Raw genomic sequence first — 24,954 nt, 5'->3', positions numbered from 1 at the left:
TTGCATTGCTTCATGGTAGTTCACACCGTCAGTCTCTGACTTCATGCTGCACATTATAGGGCTTTATTTCATGACAAAACTACGTGGAAGTAGGGGATAAAACTGAGAGATCTGGAAAACAAGCAAATAGAGCTACCTGTACTTTGTGACTTGCAGTCTTATATAATAGGGATTGTGCCTGATAAGGTGATTAACCTTTACAAATCATAGCAAAGGTTATTACAGCTGCTTTTATAGGTGGAAGTAAATGGAGACACGAAGGTGTTAAGTTACTGGCTGTAATGAATCCATAGCTAAGCTAAAGCCAGGAATCCTTTTCCAGGCTTTCATGCGCCACAAGACTTTTTGCCTTGCTGATTATTAAAGACTTTCAGCAGCCTTCAGTGAGCTGGGGCAAAACACATTTCTTTATGTTTCCCCTTCTGCTTCCTTTATTTGTGTCCCATATTGTTGGCAGTGCATGGTACTGTCATACTGAGCCAGTGTTTGCCGTAACACACACGAATGGCTGCAAGCAGAGGTGGGAGAGGCTGGAAGCTGTTCTGCTTGCTGTTTGATCTGTGAAGCTCAATGAAGGCTTTAAATTTCAGCAGCTCTGTATCTAGGGTCTTCATTTAGGCCCAGATGTGTTTCCTTATCAAATAACAATGTGAGGAGTTGTCCTGTGTAGATGTCTCTCTCATGGCTTTTGTAAGATACTTTGCATCTCTGGATGATGAAGCCTATACCACACATCAGTGGGAAATGCAGAAATGTAACTTGTCTTCTCTAACTTTAGTTTTTCTGCTGAGCCACAGGCACCAATAAAAATCAGATTTTCCAGATGGGAAAATACAAACGTGTATGGGCAGCAGAGATAGGGAAATCCCATCACAGTCATTTAGCCTTTTCTTCCCTTGCATAGTCTGCCAGAGCTTGGCTGGCAGCAGCACAGGCCAGGTCCAGGTTGAAAAGGGACACTGCTAGAACACCTGCTCAAGGCATCATTGAGAACCCTGGAAAATTAAATTAGCTTTTCTGCTGCTTTGTGCTCATTTGCTCTGCTTGCAAGCATGAGTCACCTGTTTTTTTCTGAATTACTATATTAAATGGAGAATAAAGAACAAGGTAGATCAAACATTTAAAATTTTTGGCATGCCTTTGCAAATGAAGTGGTAAGGACCTGCCACAACAGTCAGTGCAGGGTTAGCAGGGGCTGAGGCATCAGCTGCCTTGGAGGGTAAAAACTTCTGATAGCTGAGGGCCATGGGAAGCAACAGCCAGTTCTGCTTCAACCCTCAGCTAACTGTGAGGTTCCTCCCCTCATCCAAGAATTGCTACTGAAGAATAAAATTAATACCAGAAAACTCTCTGTGGAGGACATTGTAATTACAGATAAGAGATTTATTTTGATGGAAGAATTACTCCAGGGTTATCCAACAGAAAATAAGCCAGCTTGAGGATGGTGGGAGACATTACACTGGATACATCAGTATTACTATAGCAAATGGTAGAAAAAATGAAATTAGATAAGGTGCTCAATTTTCAGTCATATCAGTAGGGTCATTAGCAGCAATTACAAAACAGCAGAACTTAGGGTATGGAAATTGAAGAGGAAATACATTTTGCCTTTTTTTTTTTTTTTTTTTTTTTTAATCTGAAGTACAAACCATTAGTAAAGCCCTGTGTCCTCCCTAGCGTGGAGTTATACATGTATTAAAAAGGACAAGCAGGGCTTGTGTGCTCTTCTTGCAATTTAATACTGAAAAAGAGACAAGTCAGTCTAAAGTATCTGCAGCACAGACAGGCAGTGGCTGCAAAGCAATTGCATGCATGTTTTATGCAGTGGTCCTCATTTTAGTCATCTCTCAAGTGCTAGCATAGCTGTTCATGTGTCAGGATCCCATGCAACTCTTCAGCACCACTGACAAAAAGTAACAGCACTACTCCAACAGGACCAGGCAGTAATTCCCAGGACTGTCAAAGCAACTGAAATCCATGGGAATGCAAGCTGGGCTGTCCCTGGGAACCTCCTTTTGAGAGACCCTCAGGTTCAATTAAATCGATCAGTGTGTCTGAAATGATACACACTTGCATATTTGTTGGACTGAAAGGGTTCAATATATAAACTTTTTGGGAAAAAAAAATCATAAAACTTTATATAAATAGTTCTCTATAAAAGTTACTTTATCCATAGAAAATTAGGATCCAGATTCTTCATTTTCTTTGAACATAAAGTGAGAATACCCTGCATAAACATCATGTCTCTACACACACAGTGGTAGACACTTGGTAGAGTGTCATTGAGATTAAAAAAGCCACACCAATTTACATCAGCTGGGAATGTGGTCCATAGGACCCAAGTTACACTGATAGATGATTTCTCAAGCATTGTTTTATGAATTCAGCCATTAAAACATGGGAATTAATTAACATCTCAATATTACATATTGAAATTTAAAATATTGTAAAAATAGCAAGTTAGGCAGATGATTTTAAAATTAATACAATTGGCATTTGCTTGTATGGTGGTTAAGCAATTCAGATTCTGTGCAATATGGGTAAACCCACAGATCTCACTGAGTTTCTGTACCTATGTCAAGTCTGCCATCAGCACCAAGTTATTTATGTATCACTCGTCCATTCTGTCACATTTAGATTTCAAGCCACGTGGTGCAGTTCTCATGTATCTGAAAAGGGATTTTAAACTCCTGCTGAAGCTAAGAGAAATTCAGCCAGTTTATGGAAGGTAGGACTAGGCTTCAAACAGATCTTGGACTATTGCACTCTTCATCTCAAAAGCAAGCTGGACACCAAATCAGACTGAATGAGGAGACTTCCACTGTTCATGTTCTTATTCTTTTACTTGGCACTGAGCGTTTTTTAGAATAAAGCCCATTTTCTTGTCTGCAGGCAGCTCCATTCATATGGCTGATGCTTTCACTTGCACCTTCTGCTTGAGACCCCCCCTCAGTTGCCTGCAGTAGAAATGAAGTGTCAGTGAAGGCACACAGACTTGGTTCCCATCAGGTACCTCTACCTGACTTTCCTCTTTCAGTGGCACAACTTCTTAGCTTTGAAAAAAATGGAACTGGATGTGCATAGCAGAAGCTTGCACCCCAAAGTGATTACAATTTGGACAGCCAATAATCCTGCCTGAATTACTACACCCCTAAACAGCTGAGATATTGCCTTCCCACCATGTACAACATCACTGGAAAACTCACCAAGGAACACAGTGGGTGACGTTTTTTTTTGTAGGGCTGTGAGAAATATACATGATTTATGTATATTTCTTATGTATGCAGCTAAGATGGTCCAACTTGGATGCATGTCACCCATTTATATTCAAAGACCTATGGTGGCAATGAAATTCTTGGAACTCTCCAAAACCTTGTATACTTTCCAGGCTGAAGGCTTGCTTAGAAAGCCAAATATCCATCAGTTACATTCAGCAACAACCAGGACTTACGAAACCACTGGGCTCAAAATTCTGTGCAGTCCCAAATCTGTTCGGTCTTGTTTGTGCTCAAGGTAGTCAAGATGAGGGACTTATCTATAAAATGTTTCTCTTAGGTCTGTTTTATTCATCTCTTTTAAGACTTGCCCCAGAACACAGTCCCCTCAGGTTTCTGGTGGATTCTAGCTTCATTCTGAGCTCATTTCAAGGCACAGAACCACTCACATCACCAGAAAATGAAGGTGTGCTCTACCAAAGTAGTTTACACTTGCTTTGCCAAACACCTATCTGAAAAAGAAAAAATTAAAAAGAAATCCAAACCTACTTTTCTTTTACACTGTACATTTGTAGATGCATTATTTTCTGTCTTCATTCCAGTTGCCTCTTCCATTTCTAAAACAAAAAAGCAATAAAAAATGAACTTAAAAAGAACCAGGTGGAAGTAAGCATACAGTCAGTTTAACCACTGAAGATAAAAATACATAATCAGCTTTTCTTTTGGGCATCTATTACACAGAATAGCTGAAAAATTATGAATACTTCCTAAAGCATTTTTCTGGGGAAATGTGATTAATGTACCAGGACTGTGCAGCCTGGGGGTGTGTAAAGAATGAAAGTAGCAGTAGGAGGGAGGCTCAGATAGACTTCTCAGAGCTGAATTCTGCCTTTGTCCAGCACATTTGTGCTTGTCAAACTCCAGTTGTTATTCTCAGGAGATGAGAGCATTCATCATAGGGTGGGCTTGGAGAGGCCTTATGCTAATAGTACCAAATGTTATTTTCCCCTGGATTGGTCACCAGGTAGAGGATAAATAGAGTCTGAAAACCTTCAGGCCAAATTTGAGTCAGACAGTCGTGGTCCAGTATGACAGATTAAAAACAAACAAACAAACAGAGAACAAAAAACCTCAAAGGGAGAGTACATTAGGGAAAGTCTCAGCAGTGTCTTTCAGGCTTAAGCTGAATTTTTGTGTTCAAGTCCTTAACATCTACCATATGTGACCAGAAATTAGTAGTAACCCTGAGTCTGTGAGAGGAAGGACCAAAAGCAGGATTTTGCCTGAGAGTCTGGGTGAATGACATATCTATTTATTTATAGTCAGTGACATTCAGAACAATTCAAATTGACATTTGAAGGAGTGTAAGAAATGCAACTGATTTCTTTCCCTTGCATGGAATGGTCTAGATGATGGTGGTTGTTTCTAAGGGGTCTTCTGGAACTGAACAAAGAGTTTTTGCTTTGAGCACTAACCTGTGAGAAGTGCATCAATTGCCTCCACTGTGTGTTTTGCATCTTCCATCGTGAAACACATTGGTGGTTTAAATTTTAGTATATTTCTGTGGGGTCCATCTGCACTGAGCAGGATGTGATGTTCTTTCAGCCTGTAGAAAGACGAAATACCTGTGTTATACACAGATATTAAGCTCTATTTAGTCATGAGGCTCTTCAGACTGGGTTAGACTTTGAAACTTCTTTTTCTAGTACTGTATTATCAAAAGCTACCCAAATGTAAACTGAAAGTAATGAGTAACTGCTGGGGAGTATGAGGAGAGTCTGATCACTGCACGTACACTTACTTGTAAATAAGGTGAAGGGCTTCAGCTGTAGCTGGTGTTCGTGCTTGTTGATCTTTCACCAGATCCACTCCAACAAACAAGCCAACACCTCTGGAGCAGAAAAAATTAAAGACATGAAATCTACTGTCAGTAACCCAAACCAAATGCAAGAATTGTTTCTAACAGTTCTGGGATACAAGCAGAAAAGAGAGGAGATTTTCTCTTTCTCTTTTGGCATGGGCTACACTTCAGATGATTCTGTGGGATAACAGATATTTCTGAATAAATAAATTTATCTGGCTCATTAAGGCAACGTGGCCAGTTAAATAATGAGATAAATTCTAAGTTTATGGAATTACAATATAAATAATTTATTAAAGCCTATTTTTAGGAATGTAATAATTTCTACCTAATACTTCTCTTTCTCACTCATCCTGAAAACTTCAAGCAAGGGAGTTGTGGAAGACAATTAACTGAGAAAAAGAACTAAAAACCCCCCAACCCCACCCCCCAAAACCAGGAAAACCCACACCTAACATCTCCAAATGAATGAGACCAGAGACTGGAGCAAGGTTGCAATCACCCCAGCAGTGTGCTGACAGCCAGGCTATTGCACAGAGCAAACCTCTCACCCAGAGCTTTGCTATGCTCACACCTTACTGTGCAGATGGTGGAAAATTTTTTTGAAAATTTGGCACCTTACAGAGTCAGTTTTGGGTAGTTTTAAAAAACAGGTTAGCAGCATCATGTGATAATGTTTCTCTGTCTCCCTCACTCCAAACTTCTTGATTTTTCTAGTACTGTTTTCTTCTCTGAAATACTGCTGTAAGGCACCCACCTGATATCTCCCACTAAGGGATGCTTCTCCTTTTGCTCAGCCAGCAACTCCAACAGGTAATTTCCTACACGTGTAGCATTTCCTTGGAGATCTTCTCTTTCTATTACATCCAGCACAGCCAAACCAATTGCACAGGACACTGGATTGCCTCCAAACTGACAGAAAAGACAAACAGGGAAACCAAACCCATCAGAACCATTCAGCTGTGTCTAGCCAGGTAGTTTTCACTGGCCCTTTCCTGTCTGGCATGCCACGAGGAAAGCTTGAAGAAGTTGGGATTTTGTGCCTTGCAGGCTGTGGAGCAATGTCCCCCACAGCCTGGGCAGCGTCAGAGGCACAGGGGAAGGGATCCCTCTTCATCAGGTTTCAATAATTTGAAAAGTTCACAGCTGAGGTGTTCAAGCTGAGTGCATGTGCAGGCAAAATGCCCCTGTAAGAAGCAGTGAGAGGCTTGATGTTTCTTGAACCAGGGGGGTAAAAACTCCATTGAAAGCTGGGGTGTTTGTGGGAAGATGGCTCAGTCACTGGAGCAGAAACAGGACTCAGTACACAGTAAGAAGGCTGCTCCTCTGTGGCATGCATGTGCCTCAAATGTTTTCTGCTAAAGAGTCTCAAGGTGCAGCCTTACTAAGGCTGAGTATAGGCTCAGGATCACCTTCCAGGTCCTGCTGCACACTGTTTCTGATGCAGGCCAGGATGGATTTGGCCTTTTTGGCCACCTGGGCACACTGCTGGCTCATGTTGAGCTGGATGTCAGTCAGCACCCCCAGGTCCCTCTCTTCTGGGCAGCTCTCCAGCCACTCCTCTCCAAGCCTGCAGCACTGCTGGGGGTTGCTGTGGCCAAAGAGCAAGACCCAACATTTGGCCTTAATAAAACTCATGGAATTGGCTGAAGTGAAGGATGCCGGTGTTGATGCTGAATCACATGAAAAGCTTCTAAATGCTAAACACAGAACAAATAAAAAAAAAATGCAGCTCAAAAGAAAAAAAAAAAAAAAAAGGCAAACCTTCATCTATGCACTTACTGTGTTGAAATACTCCATTCCAGAGGCACCAAAACTTTCAGCAATTTCCCTTGTTGTGATCACACAAGACATAGGGTGCCCATTGCCAATGGGCTTTCCCATTGTGACGATATCAGGCACAAAGTCTTCACCTTGCAGCTGGAATGCCCAGAAGTGCTTCCCAACTCTGCCAAAGCCAACCTGGACCTCGTCAGCTATGAACACTCCCCCTGCTGCACGCACATACCTGAAAACAAATAAAATAGCTCTAATGATTGCTGCTGCAGTACACATCTTGGGCAGGCAATCTAAGACAAGGGAGTTTGTGTTACAGAAAGTCTCCAGTGTGAGACCAGGTTAGGAAAAAAAAGTAAGAATGTGGTTCTGAAACATAGCCATAGCTATTTCAACTGATAAAATTTTAGCTTGATAAATGCTAAGGAAAACAGTCTGGTATTCTGATGCAAAATAGGGATGCTGTAATGGTACAGCAGGTTTATCTCTGTGATGGTTCAACTTCACCTTCCATCAAACTTACAGCCTGAAGATTAAAGATAGAAAAGGAAAAACCATTATCCAGCTAAACACAATTAGTCAGCTGATGTTCCATAAAAGTACAGAAGTGGAATCACGCCCTTCATAGAGCAGAGGGGACCCACAGATAGCCAAGAACAAGAAAGGGTGATAGCTGAATTGACTGGAAAAGCCTAGAGTGAAAAATTTCTTCCATTTCCAGTTACACCCTTTTGAAGTAATGTACGTACTCTGCCACTTTCTGGAAGTAGCCCACAGGTGGAATTACTTGGCCTCCACAGCTCTGCATGGATTCAGCTATAAAGGCAGCAATCTACAAAAAACAAACCTGGGTGAGAGCTGTGTTCATCTACTTGGCCTTTGCACAAACATCTAACAGTCTAGAAGTAAACATTTAAATGTCTGTCTTAATTTAATCACACAATGGGTTGGACAATTGAGGGCTCTTAAGAACAGCTCTGACTAAAGAATTTATTCATTTTATAATCTGGGGTGCCCAAATTTCAGTAGCCAGGGCCACCTTTTCAAACTGGTGGGAAGACAAGGACTTCCATTAAGCCCTGGCTCTACAGCTGATGAAGTGGAAGACACTGGTGACACTGGATGTTAGATCAGGCTTCTGCAAGCTCTGTAAATTTGGTTACAAATTTCAATTTAAAGAAGACACACAACAGTCTCTGCCATTAGCCCCAAGAGGTTAATGAAATTTGCTTTCCAGTAGTGGGTATATATATATATATATATATATATATATATATGTGGGCATCAGCCTTTTTGGTTCAATCCTGATAACAGGCAGTAGTGGGCAGAAGCTGAACCATAAGATGACCTGAGGCTACTCTTTGGGCACCCCTGCCTAATGCAAACAACTACACATGAAAAATGTCAGCACGAGCCACTTGAAAAAAAAAAAAGAGGAGGAGAAAAATTCTACAGGTGCAATAATTCCAGTTGCTAGGAATGAAAAAAGAAAGTTATTTCAAGTCAGGAAGGGTAAGAGCAGCGGATCAGATACACTGGAACATCAAAATCGGTTTCTTGTCAACAGCAGAAGTCTACACAGCAGAGATACGATATTACCCTGAAGTCTCAGCATAAGTCTGCTATTTAAGGGATTGCATCCCCACACCACTTGTCAACCCCTCCCTCTGCATCAAGAGGTCTCTCTGGGCTGGTGCAGTCTTCCTGGAAACAAGGCGGAGCAGTAACGGGTAAAGAACCGTACGCTATATTTGCAGAGGCACTCTACGGCCAAAGAGCACGAAGCTTCCCAGAGCATGTGAGGCTTAGCCTTTAGCACAGCTTGTCCTGCCACAGGTCTATGTCACCAAAACCTAAGAAATATGCAGAAGAAAGGAAACAAGGGAAGAAAAAACACAAAACTATCCGTTAGTAGAGAATAAAAAAAAGTCGATGAAGAATATAAAAGGAGAGTGATGTAAGTCCATTGGACTAGCAGGGAACATGTTGCTCCACAGAAGACTTCAGTGGGCTTTGGTCAAGCCCTACATGTTTCAAAATCCTAATGCCATCATACAAAACATGAACATGTCTTCTAGGTAAATCTCTTCAGACATTGTTTTTATCAAGGTCATATCATATATGATTGAAAGGTTCACTTTTGTAGGTGACTCCAAAGTTTTCTTAAGCTCAGCATCAAGACTTTAGGTAGTGTGTTTTCTCTGTCTCCTGGAGACTTTTACATATACTTGTTAGAATATGTGGTGCAGTTTCTCAGCTTGCCTGAAGATATCTACAATCTACTGGTTCAGTGTATAAAATTGGAAATTGAACTGCTTTGGTTGTATCTGCTCTTTTATAACTATATTATTGATGCTTTCATTGATGCCTAGAAAAATTATGGTTAAGAGCATCAGGAAGAAGAATGGCTCATTTTGAATACAGAACCCACCATAGTAAAATGAAGGGCAGGAGGAACAAGGGAAACTGAGTGAAGAAGCATGTCCTTAGTTGCCCCTTTCATGCCTTCGTGTGACATTTAATAGATGAAGCCCCAGCCTGTTTAAAAACACAAACCACACACCTTGCGTCCATTCTTCTCTGCTTCTTCAATTATCTTTTTCACCTCTTCAGCATAAGCACTTGCTGGATCTGGGTGGTCTTCCCTGTATTTCCCTCTGTAGATATCTGGAGAAGGAGCCTAAAAAGACCAATATTTATTTGTTTGTTTTTAAAGCTTATCCCCCTATAAAACCTTTACTTCCTTTTCTATTGCTCTGCATTTCTGTTCTTCCACACAGGTAGATAAAATAGCATAAACTTCTGCATGAAATTGCAAAAACTCTTGCAGCAGCTTAAAACTCAGTCCAGTCCTGTGATGTGTCCATCATTCCTAGACCCAACTGCTGAAAGAGCCATCATCTACCTCATCCACCTTTTAAGACCATCCCTCCTTTCCCCCAAGACACAATACTGGGTCCTGATCTATCATCTTATCTCAGATTCTCGCAGAAAGATTCATTTCTGCAACTGGAAAAATGGTTTTTCCAATCTATCCCTTCCCTTCCAGTGTCCTAGTCACAGCCCAACTCTGCATCAGCCTCAAGTTGCTATAAATGGTATGCAGAGAGGTTTAGTAAATAGGGAAAAGAAATGGTATAAAATTGTGGATATTTCTTTGGCAGTGTGGATAACACAAGGAGGGATGGATAGGCAGGATCTGCTTGCTCTACATCTTTGGGCCAGGTATATTTTTTGGTTTTGTGAGCTGTACAAGTTCAGGCTGAGAAATCAAACAGGATCCCCCTCAGCTGAACACTTAGGAGCTCTGTACCCAAATCTGTGTGAACTTCTGAGCTCTGCCTTTCCTGTTTTTGGAAATAAACCCAAGAGTCTTGCATTTCTTTAGCCAAACCAACACATCACATGTTGGCTGATTCCTTCAGACTGCATAACAATATGGTGTGGTGACTCAGGAAACTTGAAGCACTATGAAGGAAATCTGCCTCACAGCTGAACTCTCCCTTAGAAAGCAAACAATTTAGCTCTATTTAATTCAGTGACAAACAGCCAAGTCTATGTACTCCAGCATCAGCCAAATGGGAAGTATATTTACCCCAGAAGTGGGTAACTCAGTGTGCTGCCTAGTGGGCAGCAATGACAAAATGACAAAGAGCACACTTACCACATGCACAAACTCCTTCTTGCTGTCCTTTCCCAGCTGATTAAATTTATAGGGACTGATGTCAATCAGAGATGTAAGATGGCCATGGTAAGCACTGCATGAGTGTTAAATATCAAAGTCACTTTTCACCAAATGGATAGAAGAACTAAATTTACAGCTGTGCCCATAAGTAATCCAGAATAAGTGACTGTATCTGCACCACAAGAGCACTGTTTGGATCTTGATTTAATTTCCTCAGGCTTTCTCTCAAAGGCAATATGAAGTTGCTGTTGACTTTAATTCACTAGCAAGGCTGGCACCAGGAGGATTTTTGCCATACATAAAATCCAGTGCCAGCATGGGGACAGACCAAGAGGATGTCCCCTGGCCACTTGGGTGGCACCACCTCTACGATGTTCTGCGGAAGGGTGGGTCCAGCTCCCTCATGTCTAACCTGTGGGCACCACTCTGGCCAACCCAAACTTTGCAAGCTAAACCCCAACACCATTGCCAAGAGTGCACATTTCATCAGGAAGGTGGGGATCCTGTGCAGCAGCAGCACACTGCTACCTGCCCTGAAGGCCTTGCAGCCCCTTTTTTGACAGAAGACAGGAGAAGGATCAATACTGTTTGAAAAGAAAAGCTTTTTTTTGCAGAGTATGTTAAAGGCAGTTACTACTGAAGCCAATTTAATTTAGAGCATTTTGAACCTAAAGCACATAGCAGCTTCACTCAGGGAAAAAACACTTTTCCAGCCATAAATTTGAAGTGAAGGGAACCTCAAACCTAATCAGAGATGTCACAATACCACAGGAGCACACACATACTGTAGAGAGGATGTTTTGAGCTCCTTTGTCTTCTTTACACCTTTCTAACAGCCAGCCAGCAAAAACTGCCAATGGACATGAGCAAAGGATGGAAAGCTCACCCTGACTGGGACAGTAATCATGGCAAAAGCCTGCAGAGCCTTGGGACCAGAGCAAAGAAATATTCTGTGGTGTTCAGGAAGAGGAAGCATTGCAGTGAACAGTGACAGAGCCAGCTCCATCCTCAACCTCTCCTGACAAGCTGCTCCCAGTGGCTCCACATCACAGCCACACAAGTCAAGGAGTGCTAACAGGCATCTGAGCACAGCTGAGTCAAACAAGTTTTGTGCTGTTCAGCTAGACACACAACATTTCAGTTCTGATCACACCTGGGAAGAAGATCCAGCCCTAATGCAGCATAACCAACCCTACAGCTGCACCTAGGATAGGGAAACCCAGAGACATAGAGGGCCACCTTACCCATGGCTGACAGCCCTCCTGTTTTGGACCTGCTTGGTCTTGTGTGCCTATTTGTGGTAACCAGAGGAGAGCTGAGAATCAGTGCAGCACTGTTGTAGAGCTACAGGATCTTGTGGTCTTGACCACTAAGTATTTATTCATACAAAAAGAAACGTGTCCAGCAGAGTGTGACAAACAGAAAACCTTTTTCCACAGCAGCCCAGTGGCCAAACTACTCCCTGATGTTTCAAACCAATATTCAAGTGTCTGGTCTGCTTTGAGAGTCTCTGGGAAATGCCCAGTGATTAACCTTGTGGGGTGACTGAAAAGCTTATTTTTCAGAGACCTTTAAAACTTGTGCTTATCCAAATGTGGAAGAGAGATTTCCTGACCTGTTCTCCTATGAAAGCAGCAAAGCTTTTCTTTCAGCAGACAGTGGAGTACAGACAGCAGGGGGTTGCTGCAAAGCCTCTGCCTGCATTCACACGAACTACTCCATGTACTTACTTTTCAAGGGTGATCACATCTTGGTGCCCACAGTACTGCCGAGCCAGTCGTAAAGCAAGATCATTTGCTTCAGACCTGCATAAGAAGAGATACAGCCACAAACCAGTGAGGAAGCCCTTCCAATTAAAATGGTGTTGTGACACAGAAGAGGCATGGGACTAGTGGATGTAATAAAACAACACAGCAGGCTCTGTTACGATACAGATCACAATGCTAAGGTTGAGACTGGAAATGTCACGGAAGAGGGCAAATAAAAAACAGCTCTTTGTATAAACAGCAGACAAAGAGATGCTTTCTTTCCCTCCCCCAGTTTGCTTGTAGACATTTCCCACCTCTTGGTACAAATGAGACTGCTTTGCAGCTGGAAGCACAATCCAGGCACCAATCCTCAAGGAGCAGCAGTGCTTCAGCCTCACCTCCCACCCTCCATGGCAGTTCCATCCTCCCCATCAGGCAGCAGAGGAGGCAAATCTGCTCCCCAGGGCAAGAATCAGACTTCCAGCCTGCCTTGGAGCAGCCCCACTGCTCACAACTCCCAGAAAGTTGTCTGTTCTGACAACATTAACTGGTTACAAAAGATTACTCATTTCCAAAGTCATACGACAACTAATTAGTTGGCTAATTACCTTTTCTTGATCCCCTCTCCCCCCACTTTTTTGCCTAGCATTCAGTAGACCAGTTTAATGGTTTTGCTGTCTTGCTAAAATGATTTACCCATCACACTAAGTAGGACTTCTAAGTGCAAATAGGAAGGATACTTCTCTCAGCACTGGAAATATTTTTTGTTGCTTATTACCAAGTCCTACTTTGGAAGATTTGGACCAAGCTGTTCGGAGTGTCAATGGCAAACAGGAGCAAAATAGTCATAATGGGAAACAAGAAATATTCAGACATACCCAGAGTTCACAAAGTAGCAAACAGAGAGTTTCTCAGGCAGGGTGGCTGTGAGACGCTGCGCGTACTGAACAAGATTGTCATGCAGGAACCGGGAGTTTGTGTTGAGCAGCTCCATCTGTTTTGTTGCAGCCTTTATCACGTATGGATGACTGTGGCCAACTGAAGAAGAGAATAATTAATTACTAGCAAGTTATTGAACCACACCAGGAGATTTGGAAAAGCTGAGCATTATCACCTGGAAGAAATGTGTTCTGATCCCTTAAGAAATGAAGGAATAGAAGCAGTCTTACAAGCTGAACTCCTTACCGTGTGCAACGTTGTTGATGCAGTCCAAGTATTTCTCTCCTTTCTCATCAAACATATATTGGCCTTGAGCACGCACTATTTTCAGAGGGTCCTTGGCAAAGAAAACTTTGCAGGAAGGCCTGAAAAAAAAAATTATAATAGAACATCATTTTAGGTTTCTCAGCTTTTCTCCTCGTGTCAAAGGAGTTGATCTTCTGCAGCTCCGGGGACAACTGCCTCCCCTTGCAAAGAGCTCATGAATGGTTCAGGCAGTGGTCAAGCTGGGTTCTTGCTGAAATTAAAAGCAGCCCCCCTGCACCTTCCCAGGCTCAGTGGGAACAGATGTATGCCTTTAATACGTGTGTTTTAAAAGCATGACTCTGTCTGCAAGAGGTCTCACAGGAGCACAGTGACTGCAAGTCATTCCAGGTCCTTATATGTCCTGCTGCGTTTCTAGGCTGTAGCTCTGTTTGTTTACATGCCTTGTGAACGTGTATGGCCAGCTAACTTGCTGGGAAAAAAGTAAGTTGTTAAGTATTCTTTCATGTTATAGCCAAAAATTTGTTACGCAATGGATGACTGTACCATATAGAGGTCACATTCAAGAACAAAACACTAATGCCTTGCAGGCTTTATTTTTAAGAGGTGCTGAGCAGGTTCTAAAAATCTCTGTATCTCATCCTGACTAAAATCTTTAAAAGTGCCTTTTTTTTTAAGTGCTGGCTTTCAGCAAAAAACTCAAGGTCCTTGTAAAATTATCCAAAGTGCTCTCTAAAACCATTTTTTTTTTCTTTCCTCCCTCCTCTCCTCTTCCCCACCCTTGCTTGGAGAACATGCCAGCTATGTCATTATGTTGAATGATAATACTGAGCAGAAGGAAAGTCTTCTGAACTTTTACTAATATTTATATGGTCTAAGATAAACACAGCCGTTTCCAGGTAACGCAGACAGTGCTGTTAATGCATCCCTATTGTTGGGTTTATTATGAACTTTTAAAGGCCAAATGTGACTCCTAGAAAGTAAAGTAATTCACTGTCTCATAGTTTCTAGCCCTGTTGCAATAGATATCTCTGGCATCTTTGCCTATTCCCCTGGCACACTTTAAAAACAGCACCCGTCATTATCCCTGGCTGGGTCTTGACCACAGTTTTTTCTCCTGTTAGGTGTTAGTCCTTTCTGTGAAAGTTTCTTTTTCTTCACCTTACCCAGCCTAATCCTGTAATCCCTACGTAGGCAGCAGTCCCCTAACATTGAGCTGGCCCCTAAAGAGAAGTTTGTGCACACACTTCCAGGAGCCATAACTTCTTATGAATCTTCAGTGAGTTTTCTAAACATGCCTCACATTTAGGATGCAGGCAGCAGACAGCCAGTGCTGGCTTTAACAACTTGGGCTTATTTTTCACTCAGTGACTGGTATTGAAGAAGGAGGCAATCATGTAACATTGCAATACAGTGGGATCAGATGCACACACAGGACTGTCAGCTCACAACAGCCTGATTCTCCCCTAGTTAGACTTAAAACTCCTCAGCTTCATTTAACAGACCCTTCTGTTTGTCAGGAGCATGCAGTTCATTCACACACACAAAACCCCACAACCCTGCACAGCAGCATTTTAGAAATTCGCCTGGGTACCATCTAGGCTTGCTTTGATCTGTCAGAGGAGCCCAGCAGTGCTGGATGTCCTGCCTCCTAGCCAAGTGTCCCACGGCTCTGACAAGCTTAGGGACTGACAGGTCGTGTCCTCCCACCCCAGCCCCGGGACGCGGGGACTTTCTGCCGGTCATGGCCGTGCCGCTGCCGTCCCGGGCGCTTGTGGTGGGGTCGGGGGGGACTGCTCAGCCCTGACACCCCTGCTCCCCCTTGGGCAGGGACGAGGCCACAGACCTTCCTCCTCCTCCTCACCCTCCTCCTCCCTCCCGGCTCCCCCACTCACTGCCCCTACCCGATGTGCTTCCTCCTCAGGGCGAGGGTCTCCGCCTTGGTATAGTGCTCTTCCATCCCCACGGCTTGGCTTGGCTCGGCACGACTCAGCACGACTCGTCACGGTACGACTCGACTCGGCACGACACGGCTCAGCAAGACTCGGCACGGTACGACTCGACTTGGCTCGGCACGGTACGACTCGACTCGCCCGAAGGTTGCCGCCTCTTAAGCCAGCGCCGGCCCCCGCCAAACCCCTCCTCTCTCCCTGCCTCCCTCCTTCCCCGGCGGGACGGTCCCCACCTCCCCACCACCCCCTTTGGGGGGGTTCTTTTGGGGCGCGGTGTTCCCTGCTGAGCGGGGATTCGGCCAAGGGTGCCCCCGCAAGTTGCGGAACAGCCGAGGGGGCAGCGGGGGTGCCCGGGGTGAAGGTGCCGTGTCCAGCATGCTGGTGGCCAAAACACTCCTGCTACAGACACCCTCTTTGATTTAATCAAAATCAGGGTCATAACCTAAGGACCTTCGCAGATCCTTATCTCCCAGAGCCTGTCTGTAAGCACGGGCTGAGATAAGTACTTGCATACGTGTGGCAAAGGCAGGATCAGTATTCCTTGTAAATATTCTTGTAAAGTGGGACAAGTTAGAGCTGTTTTCTGCATTTTCATACACAGAAGTAGAAAATGGCTCTCCCCCTGGTGCACTGGTACAGCCTTTTTCAGTCTAGGCAGGACCTAAGTTGAACTGGTCCTATACTTCCTTTCTAACCACCACAGTGCCAATATAGAGCTTATTTGCTTGAATATGACATTTCTTCATAGTTCCCCTTAGCAACTAGCTCACTGGACACCAAAACACCAAAGAAAAGCAGAGGATGACTTGATGGGGAAGGACAGAATCCACACCAAGAGGCACCATCGCATTTCAAAACAGCAAGGCTGCTGGTGGAGCACCTCAGCTTTATCTTTCCCTGCCACCATCTACCCACTCCTCGTCTGCAAGTTGCTCCTTGAGTTTCATGGCAGGCAGCAGCAAAACCTGCACCCACGTCCCTGCTCCCCCATATGCAGCTCTTCTGTGCCACCTGCAGTGCTACCCTTGGAAGATTCTTTTTTTTCCAGAGAACATATGTAAAGCCACACAGTTTCCTGTGCAGATGACACTTGTCTTTTCTAGATCAGTATCCAGTAAGTCATCCCAAATTTTGCAGATGGAAGAAATACACCTCCTGATTTTTTTCTTTTTTCTTTTTTTTTCTTTCTTTTTTTTTTTAATCTCTGCTAGGAAGCCACCTGTTTCTGTTGTCAACCATTTCTTTTCCTACAGGTGTTTCCTTAAGGTTTTTCAGACTCTGTTAATTTAGAAGCTCCACAGCTTCCACATTCCTGTGTTCCCTCTCCATTGGAAGCCTTGCCCTCACCAGTTACCAAAAGAGCTATGTACCAGCAGTGGTAGGAGGCAATCCAGTGCTTTTCCATTTTGCCCACATCTCTGAAAAATGGGCAATGATATTTAGCAGAGAGTAGGTCAAGTTTTACACAATATATCCTGGACCTAACTCTAAATGCCTTTGTCACAGTCATGTAAAGAAAGGCAAGAGCCCAGACAGTGGATCCTGGGTCATCACTGGCAGCACAACAGTCAGGGAATCTGAAGGCATTTCAGGAGCAATGATCTTCCTGCACCCAGCTGGTGCCTGCCCTGAGCACAACCTTGTCTCTCCTCCAAGGCTGCTGGACATGCCAGTGCTGGAACATTTCAGCTCTTTATGCTGACCTGCCTGGTTGTGCTTGCTCAATAAACCTGGGCCACATTTTATTTAAGGGCTATGCAAGCTACTGTGCTTCTCTTCCTTTCCAAACTAGCACCAGTGGCCAGCTCTGCCAGTATCAGGTTTTTTTTGTCCAGGTTTAGCAGAATAAATTCAAAGCTAGATTAGCAATTACTTGAAACAATAGTATACTTCATCAGAAAAGCTCAGAGGGGTACAAGTGGCTTATTAGAAGGGGGAAAGTTTCTCCTCTGTTCCCTCACAGCCACGGAAGGAGGCTTAACAATTAATAAAATATTAGTCCTTCTTGGCTTATAGTTCTTGCACACTCTTTTGAGCCTATCAGTAGGAACAAGCCTGCCAAGTCTCAAGTGTAGAGCCTTCCTACCCCCCTCCAACGCTCTCACATTAGCAGAGGGAGACCCTAAGACAGAGGGTCTGCCTAAGAGAGCTTTCTAGCAACTTGTCACTTGGCTTTTTTAGCCCTCTCTTACTCCTACTTGCCCTCGTAATGCTTTAGAAAAATACTAGCAGCTATTTCTCCACAATATATAAAGAGTTACTCAGTTAGCTTTGTGGGGGCTTGTTTTGTTTTTAACAATCTTTTTCTCCATCCTTCTCTGTTTGCTTTCTGAACATTTGACTTCCTTTTTTTTTTTTTTCCACACTTATTTCAGGGTTTTGTCCTGGCAGGGCACCAGAAGCCTGGCTCCTTAATATGAATGATGAAAAGGATTAAAAGGAGGAACTATTTCTAAGGGCTATTCAAAATACCCAGCTAAGATGTACTGAAATCTTTAAGGAGTTATTTTACCTCTGAAAAACACTGTACTGCTAGTGCATGCTGAAGAAGCAAACCATTACAGGTGATCAGTGAAGATGATCTGCACTGAAGATCTGTCCCAGTACAAAAAGACAATAAAGATGCACAAACCTCCACCTCCAGGGGGACAGCCAACTGCTCTGAAAGGAGAATGAACTCTTCTGAGGGTTGATGGGGTGACCAGTTCAAGCAGGCAGCTGAGTCAGTTGAGCACAGGGCATGTTAATTGGGTACAAATAGGCCAAGGGGAAGGCAGAAAGCAGCTGGATTACGTTACTCATTCAGCTTCAGAGCAGCATTGCTTTCCAGAGCCATTTGCATGCTGCTTGGGTCCTGAAGAATCTTTATAGACCATGGTTTCCATACTGAATGCACCAGTAGTGTTTGCAGTTCCAGATACTTTAAATGGCAAATTTATTCTGCACTCCTCTTTCTGACACAAGCTAATAGTGACAACTGGTATTTTAGATTTTTTCCAGACTTGTTTTTATCAGTTTTATTGCAACCAGAATCAATATTCTCCCAAGAGTCCGAATATGCCAAGGAAAAGAGAGCTCCTAACAGCTTGCAGAAAGTTGCCTCATGAGCTCCAGGAGGGAGCATTCAAAGGAAATGCCAGGGAGGCTTGTGGATGCTTGGTTTAGGTGTGGGCACCTGGAAACTTCATTAAAGCTCTAATCTGCATGAATAAAAATAATCAGGATGTTTGGTAGTAAAGCTTTAATCTGCATATATAAAAATAATCAGGATGTTTGGTAGTTATTGAACAATCTGTCTTGGCACAACCACATGAAAAGCCTGCACCTTACCTGATGTGACAGGAACTGTAGTCACTTTTGCTCTCAAAGACAGACCAGAGCAGCTTGAGTGCAACTCTATAAGCAGACTGAGGAGTCATGTAGATGTATTTGTATATATGCATATATATATCTGTGTGTGGGTATAGTAACATACATACCTACATGTATATATGGAGCATCCAAGCTCCAAGCTTTGAGCAAGAATCCAAACCCTCCTGTGTTTCTCTCCTACAGCCAGGAGAAGCAGGGAAGCATTCCCTGCAAGTACTCCATCTGGAAATCAGAAGCCAGCAGAAGAGAAGGCAGGTTAGTAACCCTGGCAAGACTCTTAAGACTCAGCCTGCAGTAACATGACTTAAATGTTTTGGCATTCCCTTGTTTGTTTTCTTCTACTGTTTATGTGAGTGCAGTTGTTATTACTTGCTGGAACACAAATGCTTTGTCAGCTCTAGATTATGTTTTGAAACATTTATTTGTGTGGGGAACCACTAGGTGAAGCTGTTTGAGATGAGGACATGAAAGGTCATTTCACTGCTTTTTTTTCTTTTTTTTTTGAACTTCTGTAAACTCCTTGTTAGAATTGAGTAAGGATTAGGAGGTTTAATAGGTCCATAAAGCAGGGTTGTGAATAACGTGGTTGAGGTATTTAATTAAAGGCTCTATTAAAAGAAAAAAAATGAGAGGAAAGTGGCAGCTACTTCACATGCAGCTCTGTGTGTGTTTTGGAATATCATGAAACAAGGAAGGAGGAAGAGAGTACAAGAGAGGGCTAAGAGGATGATTAAGGGACTGGAACACCTTCCTTGTGAAGAAAGGCTGAGACCTGAGACTGTTTAGCTAGGAGAGGAGCTCACTGAGAGGGGATCTAATGAATGGGTATAAATATATGAGGGCTGAGCATCAGGAAGGAAGAGGCAGCCTCTTCTCACTTGTGCCCTGTGAGAGGACAAGGGGCAATGGATTCAGGATAGAGCACAGAAGTTCCACCTTAACAGGAGGCAGAATTTCTTTACTGTTCCAGATCCTGGAACAGGCTCCCCACAGGGGTTGTGGAGTCTCCTCTGGAGACTTTCAAGACCCATCTGGATGCATTTCTGACTTACCCTGGTTTTGGTCTTCCTCTGGCAGGGGAGCTGGATTTGATCATCTTCAGAGGTCCCTTCCAGCCCCTGACATCCATCCTGTGAATAGGGCAGGAGGGAATGCCAGAGCAAAACCATGTCCCATGAACACAGGTGGCTGTGAAGGTTATGGGACACTGGGTTTGACTTTAGAGGGAGTGTGATACAGAAAAATAACGGGGAGAATATATTCACCACAGGTAGGATGCTTACAGTGCCTTGGCTAACAACTGAGTAGTCATGGCACTGAGAGGGAAAAAGCAGGAACTTGATGAACATACCTTGTGTTTGTCTCTTGGCAGGACAGCTGCAGCATCAAGAACTGCCTTTCCTCCTCTAGGTAAGGAGAAAACTGGGAGGAGGGAAAGGCCAAGCCTGACTGCAGGAACAGGGAGGACTTTGCCAGGCTCAGGACTGCTGGGCTCAAGGCTGTGCTGCCCGTGTCACTGGGCACTTCCTCGAGGATGCTGGGCACGTTAAGCTGTAAGTACCTCATCTGGGAAAGGGAGCAAAGCTATTTTTAGTCCCCACAAGAGTCTAAAACAGAGCTAGATAAGATTAATGGGCATTTATGAAGATTACCATGAGTTAAGAGTAGAGGTCAAAGCCCACAATGCTCATTAGAGCTAGAGCTAAGATATTACAGCAGCTGCCTAGTGTTTTATTTTTCAAAAAAAGCCCTTTATCCAAGGAGATTCCTGCAAAAAATGTGTCTTCCTAGAGCAGGGTGCTTGAAAATACACCATTTTGCATTAGTTACTATGCTCCATCTATTCTGAACAAACTGGTTTTGTGGTAAAATAGGGCTTCACCTTTTCCTCCTTTCACTGTTGCTCCTGACTCCATGAGTGCATACATCTTCTCAGCAGTTCAGATTTATTTTTCACCTTTGGTATCACAGAAAAGGAAGACTGCTGATTTTCAGCTTTATATCTTTGGATCCTAGGCTGCCTGTGGACTTTCCTAAGGATTAGTTCCAACTGGTTAACACATAGATCCTTGCAGCTTTTCCAGAGTGAGCAAAGGCTCTAAGGTTTGCAGCAAAACTCCTTCCTTTCTTCTTTTTGTGGGTGCCTATAGCCTGTGCTGCCTGGTTAGAAAAGATGACTTGAATTTGAAGGCAAAAGACATCAAAAATAGTTAGAGCAAGGTGGGTGTTTTTTTTGTTGCACACTGGAGAAAAATGGAACATTCTGTGTGAATGTGACAACTGAGATGACCTGCACTAGATTTCAAACTACAGATTGGCACAACACAGCACATCCTTTTTCCAATCCAGACAGACTAGAACAATCTTTTGCACCAACAATAAGAACTTTATAACTATGCAAAATCAGCACCAATGGTTGGATTAATATTTTAATAATTACACACTTTTTGCATTATGAAAATAAGTCATAAATAGTGTAAAAATAATTCTGAAGATCAACTTCTCACAAGCAAGAAACAAAACCCGAAGTACAAAACTGAAGGAAAACAGAACAGTATTCAACTGAAAACCAAAGGAGAAATTTTAATAATAAAAACAAAAGCATGCTGTTTGATTGAGTTCAATTAAGTCAGGACCAGAGGCCACAAGAAAGTGGTAATTAATAACAAATTAAAATGGGTGATTAAAACCTTGCAATTCTTCAGTTGTCTAAAGAGGTCTCATGGCATATTTACAGTGCTGACACCCAAAGTATTTCTAGTATTGATACGATACCAACCCATCTGGTTTTTTTCCCCCAAGCAATCTAATACCTGCCAAATAACTCTGTACTTGTATTTTCTTCATATTTTTATCTCCTCTACTGAATTTATGAGACCATTTTCAATATAAAAATAACAGCACATATAGATGAACTTAAAAAAAAGTAAAAAATACAAATAAAAATATATAATATTTTCCAAAGGAAAAAGTCAGATACGTACATCTTAGTAACATTTTAAAGTTGTGTGATATTTTCCCAAACATGTACAATAATATAAGAATATCCACATATACGTTAACAAGATGTAAAACATTCTTCCACCAACCCAACTTTTCATAATACTTAGGAGAAGTGTGCAAGTACCAATGGTAGCTGGAAAATTAACACAATATCTTTTTAAATAGAAAGAAGTAAAATGCTAACGGTCCCAGGTTAAGTTAAGGCCCCCTGTTTTCCAAAGAAAATTCAACTTTCAAGCAGCATTGATAATTGGATGCATTTAAAAACAAAAGGAAACAAAACCAACACTTCAAATCCTTTTTTTTAAAATACAAACTCCACAGCTTTTGTGGAGTTTGGTTTTCAAATTCATTTTTCAAATTCATTCAGAAATGATGGTGGCAGGCACTTGTTTCTGACAGCATTTAATGAATCCAACCACAATGTGAAATACTTCAATAAGAGGATGCAAAAAACCCCTTTATTTGTACATTACAGCAACAATGAGATCTACATCAGCAAGTTGCTGAAAGGCAAATAATAATTAATAATAACAACCAGGTGTTTCCATTCTGGTTACTGAAATGGAATACTTTTTTTGCAATGACTAGAAGTCAGACTTCCTTTTCACCACTGCCTTACCAAATGTTAGTGTTTTGTGGGACTCTTTAGTGAGGAAATGTTGGAATCTCTTTAGATAAACTGCAGAGATTTCAAAACGTAATTTAAGATGGTCAAGTAGCAGAGATCAGGACATGAAAAGGAAAAGTCAGCTTCTGCATGCCTTGACCAACAGCTCAATAGACCTGGAGTATCTCTGCAGTTTTTACTCACTGGAGTGGTCCTGGTTTAGGTAAAACCCTAATATTAGGTAATATTCCCTGTGATACCACACCCCATACCTGGCTCCTTCCTTCTGCATGTCTCAAAATGCACTGCAAGGGAAAGATGCTTCGCTCTGCCCTCATTCCTGGGCTAAGAGAGGCACAGCCAAGTGAAGAATCTTGTGTGGCTGAGCCCAGGTTCACAGTCCTGGGTCTGTAGTGGTCGGTGGGACAAATCCCTCTAAACCCCAAATGGGATCCAGGATCCAAACCACATCTTCTCTCACAGCCCCCAGCCTTGCCTTCCCACAAGGACCAAAGGCTGGAGCATCTCATTGGGGCTGCATCATCTCTGCTGCTGGTGTCCCTGATGCACCCTTCCATGAGTGTAATGCTCAAAAGAGCCAAGGCTAACTTTTCACACTAAAAAAAAGTCATTTTTCAAACTGATGTCCAAACACTGTACTTCACATGAGCAAGATTTGATCATTCTGAACACATTCATAGTACTTATATAGGAGAAAAAAAGAATTTCTAAACAGCTGGGTGAAAAGTATCATTCTGCCTTGCTACACTATCAGAACATGACATCAAAGTCAGCAATAAATAAAAATATAAATCAAAAAAATACATCGTATCATTGATCCATGAATTAACATTTCAGGCTTTACCTCAGGAAAAAAATGTGTCCAAAGCATCCTGAAAGCAAGCTTCACCATAACTAATCTATGAATCTGAAGACAAGGACCATGTATGTCAGATATATTCCACAGAGTGCTTCAAGACTTGCTGCTTCTGCAGCAGGACCCCTGCACACTGTGCTTGGGATACACTGGAGTAACAGATGGTTACAAAACTTGCTATGAAACAAATAGTGAAAAACTCTCAAAGAAACAAGAATTAATCATAGCCAAAAAAGTCAGGAATACAGAAGCTGTGTAGACTAATACTACTACACATTTCTAGAACTGAAGAGACTGGTAGAGGAACTGCTGTTCCTGTCACAAACTAAACAAAACAAACCATATCTATTTGGAGGAATGCTACTAAGAGATACAACAACACGCAGGGGGATCAAACTGTAGGTTTGCCATCGAAAGAAAAAAATATACTAGCACCAAAAATAGTTGTTTTTTAAACAAAATAAACACGTTGCAAGTCTTCACAGGGTGCTTTTCTTGATGAAATCTTAAGCCAAACTTTTTTTTTTTCTCTTGTACTGAATATGCAGCTTTTCTAAATACTGTTAGGTTTCACTTATAGTAAGTCTTTGAGATGCAATAATTATGTTAAATCTGTGTATGTAGTTTAGCAAATTAAACTGTTTACCTGCTTTCCACACATGGTCACTCATACAGAATGAACCTTTCATGTTATTAAACTATACAGAAACTTTAAAACAGTTACATTAGATTATTTGGAGGAAAAAAAGAACAGTATTCCTACCTAGTGGGAGTTAAATGAAGAAATTACAAGACAGAAAAGAAAGTAAATAAGGGTGCTTAAGTATTTCTTCAGCAGGGTTCCAATATCTGGAATTCAAAGTTTTGACTAATGCTCACCATTAGTGTCTATAATTGATTCCTGAATGAAGAAACCATGAACCAAAGGCCTGTTAGCTTTATGGAGGCATCTAGAAATGGATGCTCTAAGAACAGTTTAAAAATAAAGATATAGAAATTTTAAAAATACCAAAGTGCTAGTGACAGCATCCATTTTATAGCTTTTCATCTTGCTGCTGTCTCTTCAAAAACGAGTTGTGTTTGTGGACACTCTGTGTATGGAATTGCTGAAACATCTAGCCAAATAATAAATGTCCAACCTGATTTCTCTAAGATATATTTAAAAAATATTTTACCTAACTGTGTGATGGCCATTATTTGATATATCATAAAATTGTTCATCTTGTAGTCTTTATAACTACAATATACCCAGCCCATTTGTGACTAGTCAAGCCATAGGAATTAAGAGACACTTCTGTTGTGAGCTTGCTTCTCAGGCTGTTGTTTTGTGAGACAGAACTTCTTAAACATGCAGAATAAAACAGGCAAGTCAGAGAGGGCTCTCATGGTGCTCCTCTTGTCACCTTGCTGAACAGTCCCTCATTCTCATTACTGCTGTAGCTCTCTGGTTATTAACACTTTGGATTAACTCTGTGCCACGTGGAGGCTTTTTATTGTGATTATTCAGATAGGTTGACAATTGCATCTCTGAAAGATTAAGCAAAGGAAACTTTTACCTCCTACGTTTGAATATTTGTCTACTTTCTATTGTTGAAAAGATGGAACTGAGCAGTAAACATATATTCAGTACATATATATCTATGTAGTGTTGG

The 24,954-nt window shown here is 42.2% G+C and overlaps 1 protein-coding gene across 1 annotated transcript; it reads right to left on the bottom strand.

The window, feature by feature from the left end:
• Positions 1-1,365: 1,365 nt before the first annotated feature.
• Positions 1,366-15,624, bottom strand: ETNPPL (ethanolamine-phosphate phospho-lyase). Its single transcript, XM_008499583.2, has 13 exons — positions 15,393-15,624; positions 13,471-13,589; positions 13,164-13,323; positions 12,268-12,342; positions 10,517-10,610; positions 9,416-9,532; positions 7,602-7,684; positions 6,859-7,084; positions 5,834-5,988; positions 5,017-5,106; positions 4,691-4,821; positions 3,765-3,832; positions 1,366-2,957 (listed from the first exon to the last, which is right to left on the bottom strand). Exons 1-13 carry the CDS (start codon positions 15,446-15,448, stop codon positions 2,826-2,828), a joined length of 1,506 nt encoding a protein of 501 aa, XP_008497805.2. The 5' UTR covers positions 15,449-15,624; the 3' UTR covers positions 1,366-2,825.
• Positions 15,625-24,954: the final 9,330 nt, after the last annotated feature.

This window comes from Calypte anna, chromosome 4A (assembly GCF_003957555.1).
Source record: "Calypte anna isolate BGI_N300 chromosome 4A, bCalAnn1_v1.p, whole genome shotgun sequence".
NCBI lineage: Eukaryota > Metazoa > Chordata > Aves > Apodiformes > Trochilidae > Calypte > Calypte anna.
Note: the sequence above shows the minus strand (reverse complement) of the source record. Positions and strands in the feature narration are given on the sequence as shown.

What these genes read in the sequence shown, in the direction of transcription:
- ETNPPL (XM_008499583.2), bottom strand. Translation starts at nt 15,448, where the DNA reads ATGGAAGAGCACTATACCAAGGCGGAGACCCTCGCCCTGAGGAGGAAG. An exon ending in TACTTCCAGAAAGTGGCAGA is followed by an intron (nt 7,085 to 7,601) that starts GTACGTACATTA and finishes ATTTGTTTTCAG; the next exon opens with GTATGTGCGTGCAGCAGGGG. An exon ending in AATTGATGCACTTCTCACAG is followed by an intron (nt 3,833 to 4,690) that starts GTTAGTGCTCAA and finishes TTTTTGTTTTAG; the next exon opens with AAATGGAAGAGGCAACTGGA.